Below are 13,543 nucleotides of genomic sequence, written 5' to 3'. Positions count from 1 at the left end.
ATACTCCCTGTCAAATAATATGTTTTACTGAAAACAAACAGAAAATACAGAATGTGCCATAACGTTTGCACAGGCCACATTTTTATTACATTAAATTCACGTTCAAATTCAGCAAATAAACAGTAATTGTGTGAAGAAGTGTGTTCTCTGTAGAATTTGTGTTTAACTTAACTTAACAAAATGTCTTTGGACCAGGACACTGTATGTTACTAATTACAATAACATGACTGTAAAGGTTTGAAGAAAAAAATTGCAGGCTTAGTGAAGCACTGCTTTGCATGACTGTCCTCTACGGTTGGTAGCCAAATTTAAAGCACGGTTTAGTCAAAAATCATATTTACACAAGCAAGGGGAAACTGTACATTTGTTTTTTGGCCAAAACCATTGCTTCAAGGCGGTCAGTTTACTAGGAATAACACTGCATTGGTTTTAGCTATGTGTCTACTTCTTAGATAACAGTATGTAATACAATGTCAGAAACCACATAAGCAAGTCTATATGAGATTACATAAAGAAGAACTCCATTGATTTTTCAACATTCCCGTATAATTCAGTGGTTAAAATGTAAACATATTGGGTCAAAGTGCTTTGATATGAAATGCTCTGTTGTTGAGAAACTTACCAAGTCAGAACTGTCCAAAGTGGTGCTAATAGGAACCAAACGTCCAAAGACCTTAATGCCTCTAAAAGCTACATTACAGAAAGATATCAAACAAAATGGGTTTGAATACGCTCCCTGATGCCTGAGACTTTATGCTAGTTTCAAGATAAGCTTTTAGCCTAAAATATACTTTTTAAAAAGCTATTCATGGCAGAGAGGTACATGCAGGGTGTTGTAAGGCCAAAGAGTCACAAAATTTTTCAAATGTCCACTACTTTATCATCATCAACACTCCATACAAAAACTCAGAAGACACATGTAGATTCACTTGTCATTTTGGATAGTAAATAAAATGCTTATATTTGCATAGACATTGCGACCCCTGGGTCCTACCACCACCATCAAAAGAAAATCGAAGTCGGAAAGTTTCTCTACAATCACCCATTTAACTTCAAACCATCTGAATGACATTGATTTAAGTGATTTAATTATGTTAGATAATTCAATTCTGAAAAATTGGCAAAATTCCCCTTTAACAATCCAGCCTGGCCTTAGGTATACAATAATTTAGGCACACAGTTAACTGGTGTCAAAACATCAAACATGACTTTACTAATCTAACACATTTTGGTGAAGGTGAAAATTGTGAAAATGTGATTATGGATGAATCATCGCTTTAAAAATCATTAATTTTACAAAAATGTCCAGTCATTGGCAGAATGATATATTTTGCACCAGTGAAGCAGTTCTGCACGTTAAAAATGTTCACATCGACCTTTAGAGGGCTACATATGTATTCCAAGTGTTTCAGAACCCTTCTCAGACAGAGTCAGTAAGGAGTACAGCTCAGAGACCCTCAGGCTCCTTTAACCTGCTACTCAGGTAGAGGAGAGAGCTGTTCACACACAAAGCACTCGCTTTACATTGTTAGAAGCCGCCGATAAGCCGTTCTGTATCACTCGCCGAGGGAAATGAAATTGGACAGAGGCGCTATGAAGTAAATGAAAAAATGTGAGGGTGTCCTTCCCTCCAGATGCAATAATATGCTCCCGAGTCAGAGGCTCTTGAGTTCCCTTGGCTTCACTACCATCCTCTTTGGACACCTTATAGGCTGTGGGTGCAGTACGGCATATTAAATGTATCTGTAGGTGAGCATTTCATAGAATAAAACCCCACAGACACAGTGAACTAGGTCCTTATTTTATGTATAATTTTGAACTGCGCTTTGTTGCCTGGTCTACAGCATTCTCGGCTGCCCAGCTCAAACAATAGCGCTACAGGTGCTGCAAGATGGCCGCGGTTGCCGCAGCAACAGCCTGAATCGACCACTATTAGCCATGCAAATATATTAATGGCCATTAGGCATTTATGAAATAGTGTTAAATCAGTCATATCGCTGACATATGTTATACAAGATTGCACATTTTGATGGTTAAAGTCTCTGTGGCATGAGAAATCTGCATATTCAATACATTGTTTAGTCATATTCAACACATTACTGTATGGCGATCTATGAATGTGGAACCTAGGACATTACTCAGTTAATATAAAATGTTCTTATCTTGCTTGTAAGTACTGATGCTTACAAATTCATTTTTAACGCAGAGCCAGATAGCAATTGTGGAAAGCATCTTATTTATTTAGTTAGATTCATATTTTAATTCACCTCGGTTTTAACCTCTTAAACTGCAGAGGCTCATATTACATATAAGTTTTAGAGTTGGAAGTAGTTACTGAATAATATTATTAAAGCTAATAACTGAATGATAAGGGTGTGACAATTTCAAGTATCAGTATCATGAAATAAAATATGAATAATGTTTGAAACAGTGTATTGAATTTGGACACCAGTCTCTTTTGAGGGCCTCTCAGATTAGGGTCTTTGCTGCCTTTAGTGGAAACAAGTGTCAATTAAAAATAGGCATCTTTGTGCATCCAATCAGAGCAAAGTGGATGGGAAATGGGGAGAGGATTGTGCAGTGCACACACCCACGTACTAATGAGTGGCCTTTTTTTCCAAGGTACCTTAATAATTCTAGGTGTTGTGATTTTTGGGGCTTATTTTGTTACAACAGTGTTTCCTGCTGGGGGCTACTCTGTTCTGATTGGCTTTCAGAACTGAATCTGTCAAATTTAACTAGGGTTTCTTCTAATTGGTTTATGAGCTGAAATGCACATTTATTTTTACTTTGTAACAGTTATTCAAAATTAAAGCAGTGAAGTAAAAGTACTTTATAAGAAATGAACTCAATTAAAAGTAAAATTACTATGATTTAATTCTACTGTTACAAGTAATTTGTTACAATTACTTGTAAGTTGCCACTTTCCACCTCTGGATAGTAGTAACAGCCTGAACCAACCACTGTTAGCCGTGCTATTAGCCACACTCCTAAGGGCCATTAGACATATTACTTTTCCATATTTTTATTATTTATATTACTGTACTAATATATAGTTACTGATTAATGACTAGGTTAATAAGCTTAATAACTTTGTAATGATTTAATATTGAATGTATCAGTATCAAAAAAATCAAACAATGAATGTTTGAAACAATGTATTTAAAACTTATTCTTAAATACACAAATTTAGAACTGTATCACTGATACCTCCCTTAGTATCTTCTGAGGGTCTCTCATTTGCCACTTTTTGTGAAAGCTGCTGTCAATCAAACATCTTGGTGTATCCTATCACAGTAAAAAGGGCCGAAAAGGGCAGGGGCATGTGCAGTGAACACACCCCTGGTCACTTAATTTCATTCATTGCAGTTTTGGGGGCTTCTTTTGTTAGAGAGCTAGCACGCCCGACAATGACAATTTATTTATCTGAGCCAAACTGATCTGAGCTGAGTTTCCCAAAAGTATCTTATTACAAAGATGAATCTCAAATGGTGGAGCGTGATTCACAATGAACACTCTTTCTATCAGTTGAGATGATCTTAACACCAAGACACTTTTGGGAAACTTGAGCCCAATGCAGAATTTAACTAAAACCCTGCAGAATCAAAACATTTTTAGCACATCGAAAACAGAATCGAATCTTGATCTCAAAATCGAAAATCGTATTGAACCTCAAATTCTACGTAGCATTACATTCCTACTGAATACAAGGAATACCACTTTATTAATGCTTTACAATATTAATTCTGTAACTGCAGACTATTATTTCATTTATTTATCTAAAGACATACTATTGAGTACTATAAATTATTTGGTAACTAATATAAAACTGTAATTTATGTAGTTATGAGAGTAAGGAATTTAAGTTTGGACCCATGTACAGCCCTTGTGGTCTAAGGGGTTAACCTGCATTCCAACATTACCAACAACAGACCATACACTCTTCATTGGTCATAACGGCTGCCCCATTTGGATAAGTATGGTATCACAACTCAATAAAACCTACCACAGTTTGCTTGGATGTTGTGCATTTTCAACTCTAAATTAGTGCAGAACTTTTCCTCACCGCTTTGTAGGTTTTCTTCTGGCCAGCATGTTTGGGTGCTCTGCCTGGATCTGCGCCCATCTCTACATGCATGGCATAGATGATGTCGAAGAAATCCTCCACCACTGCCACCCGCTTCAGCGAGCTGTCCTGCGACTGTCCACCATCAGAACACTGCAGATGGACAAGGAGACAGAGGACAAAGATTAGACACATAAGCCTGAGCTCACAGCTTGAATTATTAAGATGGACACTACTAAGACTTGACTATCACATTCTGAATAAAAACAAGCAGTATTGGGAAACAAAAGTAAGAAAATGCCAGCTGCCTTTTACATTGTGTGAACATGTCTTGAGTTGTGGACAAGTAGAAACTTTTAAGAACATTAATTTTAAAGATGTTCTGAATGTTTTTCCTATAAAGTTACTGTTGTGGAGATATGAGGTCTTACTACAACAGCAACAAAATGTTGTATGAACATTATACCCCAGAGAATGGAGAAGTTGCCTAGCCAGCATCTGCATGCAGAGCCATCCAGACAAGCCCAATGAGCCATGATAGCTATGATGACACACTGCTAAATTCGTCCTGGGCATCAATTTGCTCTCAGTGAGCAGAAGCATCTTTTGGGGGCCAGAATCTCTAAGCAGAAATGAGTTTTAACACCTTAAACTCTAAGAGTCCGTATGTGGGACATAGTCACAACAACTTAGCTTACATATAGTCAATATTATAACAAAATCATATCTCCAAAATGGTAACTTTATGGAGTTTTTCTACCAGGTAGTTCGGTACAGCATAGTATGGTTACAAATCGGAAAACAAAGCTATCCATCTGCTGGTCGAGCACCTGCATCCGTTTCTCATCACATCAGAGAACCATGAAAGGAGGTGGTGGTTTCTTTAGCTTGTGTGGTCACATGATTTCTCACGCAAATCTAGTGTTAACAGTTAACAGTGGCAACAATGGAGGAGTTCCAGGTTCTGATTTACTCTTTACTCCACGTTTGGTGGTACGTGAGGGCCACAGACAGCAATTCTGGCTAGCTAGTACTTTTTTAAATGGTGGTCATTTGAAAAACGCCATAATTGAAGAATAAAAAAGTTCATGCAACAAGTTCAGGCAACAAGTTTCTATTCCAAGTCATTTTGGACCGTTTCTATTGGTCTTTTCATCCTGAAATCTTCACACAACTGGCAATTAACAAAAAAAAAATAATTACATAGTAATTAATTATAGCCTTTTGAAATCACATTGCATATGAGTTGTTACCAAATAATTCATATCAGTTACTGAATTATCCATGGTAGCTACTGAATAATGTCTTAAGATAAACCCCTTATTACTTAGTATTTATCTTAAGATTTATACTTCTGTATCTATTATGATTTATTCAGCAATCACTAGGGAACTAATATGTCATTTATGCTTTTTACAAGAGTGAGGAAATTAAGTGTGGCCCGACATATGGCATTAAAGGGTTAATTAACTGAATAATAAGCCTAGAGTTCAAAAGGTTAACCAGAAAGGTCACTTAAGATAAGATTATATCTGGTTAAAACTGGCCTTAGGCACAAAAAAACGACCCAGAATCTGCAGTCAAGCCCTAAGGTGCTTAATGAATATTACCATCAGTGGCATCTCATGTAGGCCTAAAATCAAGCCAGTCACTAACCCTTTCCATTGATCCAAACCTAATATCTAGCACTCAAACACAAGAGGCCTCTAGAAGAGGGTTTTCTATGCTGAAATGTGCCACTCGGTGAGGCAGAGATAGAGAGAGAGAGATAGAGCGAGTGTGGTTTTTAGATGCTCTCCCTGCAGCATTTTTAAAATAACACCATTCTGTGCGGCGCTCAAACACATGCACCCGCCGCCCCACCTCCCGCCACAGGCCCCCTTTACAACCTTGCTTTCCATGCTTCTGACCCCGTCGCTATGGCAACCGCTCGCACTCTCTCGGGCAGGTGCGCAGGGCAGCGGGTCATGTGACACCTGCTGAAACTCCGATCTCTACAACAAGCGCCCGGCTCTATGGTCCCACACGGGCCTTATTGTCACCTGTTTTTTTTTTCCTCTCCCTCTTCTTCTGCCATTCATTCTTTCTTTGTTCTCCTTCTTTGTTCTCTTCCTCATTCGCTTTGCATTGTTCTATTAAAACCTTTTTGCATTTTTAAGTTTATTTTGCTGCACTATGTTTACATTTTCCTCTCTGTTTTCATCTCTGAGTTAATCTGTGTACTAAAGTAGGCAGTATCTCACACACAAGAAGTGTTGATTGGTTTCAGTTATGCTAATAACACTAATAATGCTAATAAAGGAGAGAATCTGAGATTCTAGCCAGAGGGAAGTATATTTGTTTGTCCAAATATACTGTCTTTCTATTTTTTGTAAGACCTGCTGCAGGTGTGTTGAGGAGCATGGACTCCCATGACTCTGGCTGGTCCCCTGGTGTCAAGAGAATAGATGGACAACAGCATCTTTCTCTGTCTCTCTCCTTCTTTCTCTCTTTCTTCCCCTCCAATCCTGCTGGATGCTTTTCTTTTGTTCTCTCCCTGTCCTCCGCTTGCTCTCTCTTCATCCTCTCTCCTGGATATTTTGCCTCTTTGCGTCTCCCTCCATCCATCTCTTTATCTGTCCCGCTCTCTCTCTCCCTCTCTTTCTTTCGCTCCTCACTCCCGAGTGCCAGGTAATGAACGTTGCTATGGCAACTAAAACCAGCGCACAGAACGGGCTTGCTTTAATCCGGCCCTCTCCAGCCGTCCTCCTGTGCATGTGCTTTTGCTCCTAATAATAATTATCACCCTTATTACATTCGTATCAGTGAAAATACATGTGATTACACTTGTCCCCACCGCGGCGTTCATTACAGCAGGAAACAATACAGTGTCCATAAACCAAGAGCGTATGTGGTCCCATCTTAGTTTAGAGCACTCTCTCTCTACCTCTCCCTTTCTCTCTCTCTGTCTCTCTCTTTTTCTCTCTCTCTCTTTCCCTCTCTGAGTTATAAGAAACTCTTTCAGAAATCTCTCCTCTAGGACATGATGTGATGCAGACTTTTGAGAAGAAAACCATAACTTTAGCTGCAGGGGAGGAGTGTATGTGTGGGTTTCAGCCCTAAGCTCTGATTCCTTCTGTCCTACAAACATCCCGACATCAGCTCTACTGCTCCATTCCGGTTGTTTACACACACATCCTCCCTTGCACGTCTCCCCACCCCAAGCCCCTGTTCCCCAATTTGAGGGCACATCACAGGCTGCGATGAGAGTATGTGTGACTAAACTAGGGCAGGGAGGTGGGAGCACCTCAGGCTGATGGCCGACAGGACCAGTGCCTCACCCTGTCTCAAACCCTGGCCAACAACACACACACTGCTCTAACCAGGCCTTAGTCTCGCAAGCCAGAATTTTGCCAGTCGTCAGAGAGCCTGGTGTATTTTAGCACTTGATATTGTGTAGTGGGTAACACCACCGCCCTCCATGTGGCAGGCCAGGGTTCGGTTTCCCACTAGGACAAATGCACAATGCTATACCAATAAGATTCTTTGGGCAAGACTCCTAATGCTACATTCGCCTACCTCTGTTACATGATTAAATTGTGAGCCACCCCAGATAAGAGAGTCTGATGAATGCTATTATGTAAATGCTCTGATGCTTAACGTGGTGAAGAACCACCTACTTTGACAGGAATGAGCCATTCGAGCGACATGTCGCAAGTGCCAGAGCTGCAGCAAAAACAGGCCCACAGGAAATAATTTGGTATGTGCTGACAAACGTGCAAATCTACTAGATACAAAATGCTTCAAAGAAAACTGTTGAATAACTTTAAAACGTGATGAACTTCGCCCATTTCTCAATCCAGCTACTCTCTATTGTTGTAAAAGACATGTCATTAAAGATTGAAACTGGTGCACGGAAGTGCATAAATACGGATAGCCAATCAGAGTTTAACTGAGAAAATCCCATAGTTTTGGCCAGCTTAGCATTTAAGAAATATCAGATGCTCCATGTACTGTATCTGTGGTCAGCATCTGAGGTAGAGACTAGCTAGGCCTCAATCTAGATTCTCTAGATTCTAAACATTTAATTTAAATTACATTTGGGTTTCTAAGTACAACCGGAGATAAGTGTATGATTTGAATTGGATGAAACATTATTGTCGTGTGTACAGCTTTGTTTTGTGGGAAAAAAAATGATCATTTTCAGAAAAAAGTTGCAGATTTGAAGCTTTGAATACAGAAACTGAATCGAATGTAATTCACTTTCTAACTTAATATGTAGTTAATGTTGTAATTACAAAATTACTTTTGGATAGTGTAGACAAACTAAAGCAATAACTCTTGACCTCTAAGGGTTTATATGGCAGCCCAGATCAAAGCTTAAGATTAATATTTCTGACTGAATATTTAACCTTTTAATGCATACATACTCACTAAATAATTAAAAAAATCACAAAATATATTTTAGTATTTTAAGTTCAAAAAAACATTCTGAACATTTTACATCAACATGGCATTTTGTAGATACATTTGTAATATGTATAATATCTAATGACCCAATGTATGTATGAACAGTATGAAGCTCTTAAGGGTTAATCGATGTACCAATAGTGGAAGCACTGAAAAGTGTTGTAAAATTGTAAAACTGCTGCACATATCTTGATTAAAAAGACCAATAAGTTGCTTTTGAAATGAATTTTTGAAAGTGTGTTTGTCCTCCAGAGCTATACAAATAAGAGCCACATCTCCAACAGCCAAGAGTCATTTGTCAGTCCCTTGATTACATTCTGGTGAAATGGCCTTCTTCAGCATGGTAAATAACTCATAGCTGCACTAGGTGTCCCAGGGCACATCCTGGAGTGGAGAATAATCCCGCTATAAGCACAGGTACTATCACTAGCAATTATCTGTACTCTGTGTTTAGATTCACAGGTTGACTTATTATTCTCTGTGTGGTGTAACCGCATGTGTCTAAACTGTGTGTGTTTATGTTTAATCATTAAACTGCAGTACAGTGGGACATTGTGCGCCTGTGTGCGTGTGCGTCTCAGAGGACAGCAGCTGCTCAGTGGGCCAGTGTGTGTGTGTGGTTTCATCATCATCACATCATTTTAAAGAAGCACCATGAAATGTCAGCAGCAGCAATCAGCATTTCCCTGCTAAAGCTCTATCTTCTTTCTCTCTCTCTCTCTCTCTCTGTCTCTTTCCCTATGTCGCACGCCCTCCTTTTCCACTCATCTCTCTTCGCCGCGCTCTCTCTCTCTTTAAATCCCGCAAGCCACTGCTTACTCCAGATGTGGCATATTATTCATCCCTTCTATCCTCTCTCCTGCTCTCTATACCTCCTATTCTCTTTCTCGCTCTCTTTCGCTCTCCATCTCTCGCTCCGCTTCTCTCTTTCTATCTCTCTCTCTTTCCCCGTCCCGCTCCAAACAGCTCTGTTGCTAGGATACTGGAGGGGCTGATTCGGCGAACGGCCGCCTCCGACCCCCCACCCCCCTCTGGCAGTCTCACAGACACACACACACAGTGCACTGACTTGCTGAACAGTCCTGCACACAGGGGTAGTGGGGGGTGCACAGTGAGGAGGCAGCTGGGTCGGTCAAACACACACACACGCGAAAACACACGGGCCAACGAAAGAAGAGATCCGGCAAATATTTAAAATGAAAAGGGCAAAACATCCCGTGTAGAGAGGAGATGAAAACAGCGAAGCACCACAGCATGGAACAATACTCAAATACAGGCCTAACTGTAATGGCCTCTCCATGCAAAGCGTCCTTATCGTATCCACTGCACCATATAAGACCATACAGCAATGCAGGCATGATGCTGGAATACATTCTTAAGTCACAGTCGCACTAGATATTTGCTAGTTTGCATCGCCTTGCAAAATGGGCGTGACCGAGCCTGGTCTGGGAGATTGGCAATGAAAAAGATCTTCCATTTTGCAGGCTAGCTAATGCGCCTACCATAAACAGTAAAAACTCAAACATGAAAATAAGTATATCAGATAATTATATACAGCGCAACAGCTGCACACTTATCTTTGGCAAAAATACACAGAAAACTTGCATGACTGACAGCAGTGTAGCTGCAGTCAGCCAAGTAGCTAACTTAGCAGTAAGCAAGCTGGCTAACACGCCTACCATAAACAGTAAAAACACAAAATACAAAGTAGACATAAATGTATTGGATACTTATTTACTCACCAGAGCATAGTTTTGTATTCTGATCTGTAGCAAAATAAGGGTCGATAACTGGCATGGTTGGTGTGGGGTGACTAGTGGTTAGCCAAGGAGCTAACATTATGTTACACAAAAGTAAAGATTGTAACAGTCCCTCATCATGTGTTTATGTATAGCCAGCAGGGAAGACAAGTTAAAAGTCATAAAAGTGTTGTGCTGTGCTATTCAGTGCTGCTATAAGAAGCCCTGTCCTTTTGGAGGTCAACACAGCCAAAGCAGTAGTGTCAGAGATGTTAATGAAGAGACGGTCGCTGGTTAAAAAATATGAATGAGAAAGCTTGTAACGCTAAACATGGCGTCCGTTTACAGGGAAAGTCCTGCCCTTCAATAAAAAAAGCCAATCAGCTTGAGGAGAAGGAGCAATGCTAACAGGGAAAGCCCCCTGGTAGTCTACAATACAAAATTGTTCATCAAATTCCATTTCCCTCATGAAATTTTGATGACAAACATTACAATTCATACAAAATACAAGGGTTAGGAACATGTATTTAATGGTAACGACTACCAAAAGTCATAATTTGGTTGGATACAATACAGTTGTGTCTAAATATATTTTTTTGATATAACAAAAATAACTAGTGGATGAAAATCTACCTTATGTCAATACTGACAATATGTTAAGAGGCCTTTATCATGAAAGAACAAATTTTCCATGCTTATTAAAACAAAAAAGTTTGATGTAGTATGTAAACATTGTTTCTAAGCATACTATTCTATCCATTTTAAAATCACTGTCATAAAGTCATAAATCATAAAGTGATGTTCTGAAAACCGACTCATTTACACATTCGTTCTACAGCGGTTTAGTCCTGCCCCATCATGCTAAAGTGATAAGGGGTGTTTTAGTCCGGACTGCTTTTTGAATGAGCCACAATACAAGGCAGCCAATTAGAACAGAGCTCATTTACATATATCGGTCTTAAAGGCACAGTAACAGAAACAGCTGTATTTGAATCATAAATTCATGCAAATTCAACCAACCCTAGCAATATGTGCATGGGCTTGAAAATTTATCCCATTACCGCTTTATTTCCAAATTAAACCTGTAACTTTCATAATTATTGTAAGCATACAGCTTTTATGCAACATGCCACATGCTGTGTGAGTTTGTGCGTTTTTGCGGTAATCAATAATCATGTTTTTAGCACAAAGAAGATATTGAGCTAATTTTGTTTAGATATCAACCAGGCCCAGTTCTGTATCACATAGAATTAAAAAGCAAGTATGAATTATGTGTGTTTTTGGTACATAATGTACCATGGATGTTCAAACAAAACAGTTTGAGAGAACTTTATTTCACCTCTTCTCCTCCTCCGTATTGAATATTTGACTGTGTGCTGCAAAAACACAATGTCTGACACTCAGTTTACTTACTTTTGGCAAGAATAGTGTTGACATAATGTATTTTATTCACATGAAACAATGTACACATCTGAAAGTAAATCAAAGCAACACTTTTACGTGTAAACAAGTCTTGTACATGCGGCCACAGGACTGTATCTATTACTATGCATAGAATTTGTAACTCATTGGCTTCCTGAAGGAGATTTGTAGCACTTACCCACCATCTAAAGCACCAAGAAGAGTTTTCATCTGCTCTGATAAGAACACACTAATGTAATTTTACTATCAGATCAGATAAACAAGTAAGTAAACTGTCCAAGCCACTTTGGTCCACTCGTCACAAGATGTTCGCACAATGGAAAAGAGAGCTCGTATTTTCAAAATGATATAAAAAATAAATGCTAAAAATGATCATTATTTGCCATATGAATGCACATATGAACAAATGTATCATATGACCTCTATGATACCACAGCACTTCCCTTTATGGTCTTTCATAATCTTCAGACAGTGATGTCCCAAACATGAATCATTACATGCTCCCACGTCAATAAATCAATGTGTTTCTTTGTGCGAGTTATAATACATAAGAGGGAAATGGTGGGGCTGGTTTGAACCATCTGGGGATGAATGAGGGAGCGAGCTGTCAGGCATGTAATGTATGTTTGAGGAGGTGCTGGTGAGGGGCAGTCAACTTCAGTGTGTGTGTGTGTGTGTGTGGGACTGTGTCAACAGCGCAGGTTTCAGCACCGCATTCAGATTAGTCCACTGCAAATATGACAACAGGTCATCTCCTCCAGCCAGACCATCAGCTGGGAGAACAGACCCAAATGGAAAAGTGGAAAAGCCCTCTTTTCAGAGAATGATGGAGCGCAATCTTCTTTTTTCTTTCGTTACTTCCTCTGTGCTTTCCCTTCCCCTCCTCCCTTTCTCTGTTAGTTCATAAAGCCCCTTCATTAAATCCACATTACGCCTCTCTCTCTCTATCTCACTGTCTCTCTCTCTTTGTCTTCCCATCTCTCTCTATCTATATTTTTCTTTCTCAATTTCTCTGTCCCTTTCTATCATTTTAACTCAAATTCTCTCTATCTTTTCTTCTTTCTCCATCTCTCTCCTTCCTTCTCTCTCCCTCTCTTTCTATCTCATTGTTTCTCCCTTCCTCTTTTTCTTCTATCTCATTGTCTCTCTCTCTCTCCTTCTCTTCCTATCTCAGTCTCTCTCTTTCTATCCCATTGTCTCTCTATCTCTCTCCTTCTCTTTGTATCTCATGTTTACTCTCTATCCTTCTCTATCTATCTCACTGTCTCTCTTTCTCTCATCCTATCTCAGTCTCTCTGTTTGTCTCTCTTTCTATCTCACTGTCTCCCCCTCTCTCTGTCTCACGATTACTCTCTATCCTTCTCGTTCTATCTCACTGTCTCTCTCCCTCTCATCTCAGTCTCTCTCTCTCTATTTCTATTTCATTGTCTCTCTCTCCCTCTTTTTATCTCACTGCCTCTCTCTCTTCCTATCTCAGTTTCTCTCTCTCTATTTCTATCTTACTGTCTCTCGCCTCCCTTCCTGTCTTATTGTCTCTCTCCCACTATCTTACTCTCTCTCTCTCTTTCCGTTTGTCTCTCTTTCTAACTTTCTCTTTTACTCCCTCTTTCTCTCATTCTCTTTTACTCCCATTGCTCTCTCTCCCACCTCTCTCCCTCTCTTTCTCTTTGTCTTGTCCTCTTCGTTCTCCCCTCTTCCATCTCTCTAAAACTCTTTATTATTTTCATTCTTTCTGTCTGTCTCTCTTACTGTGTGAAAATGTTTTGACACTTTTTATATCCTAAATTCTTTGCTCTCAGGCTGCTCTCCTCTGCTTGTAACGGACTGCCTGCCCCACCTCGCTCTTCATTTCACTCTAATATATACA

The 13,543-nt window shown here is 39.5% G+C and overlaps 1 protein-coding gene across 1 annotated transcript in view; it reads right to left on the bottom strand.

Moving 5' to 3' along the window:
* The window catches only part of nol4la (nucleolar protein 4-like a), a 68,587-nt gene that overhangs the window by 37,891 nt on the left and 17,153 nt on the right, over positions 1-13,543 (bottom strand). Inside the window, exon 2 of the mRNA XM_036578314.1 lies at positions 4,067-4,219. Within this exon, the coding sequence (XP_036434207.1) occupies positions 4,067-4,219 (153 nt within the window). The remainder of the gene's footprint in view (positions 1-4,066; positions 4,220-13,543) is intronic.

This window comes from Colossoma macropomum, unplaced genomic scaffold (genome assembly GCF_904425465.1).
Source record: "Colossoma macropomum unplaced genomic scaffold, Colossoma_macropomum, whole genome shotgun sequence".
Classification (NCBI taxonomy): Eukaryota; Metazoa; Chordata; class Actinopteri; order Characiformes; family Serrasalmidae; genus Colossoma; species Colossoma macropomum.
Note: the sequence above shows the minus strand (reverse complement) of the source record. Positions and strands in the feature narration are given on the sequence as shown.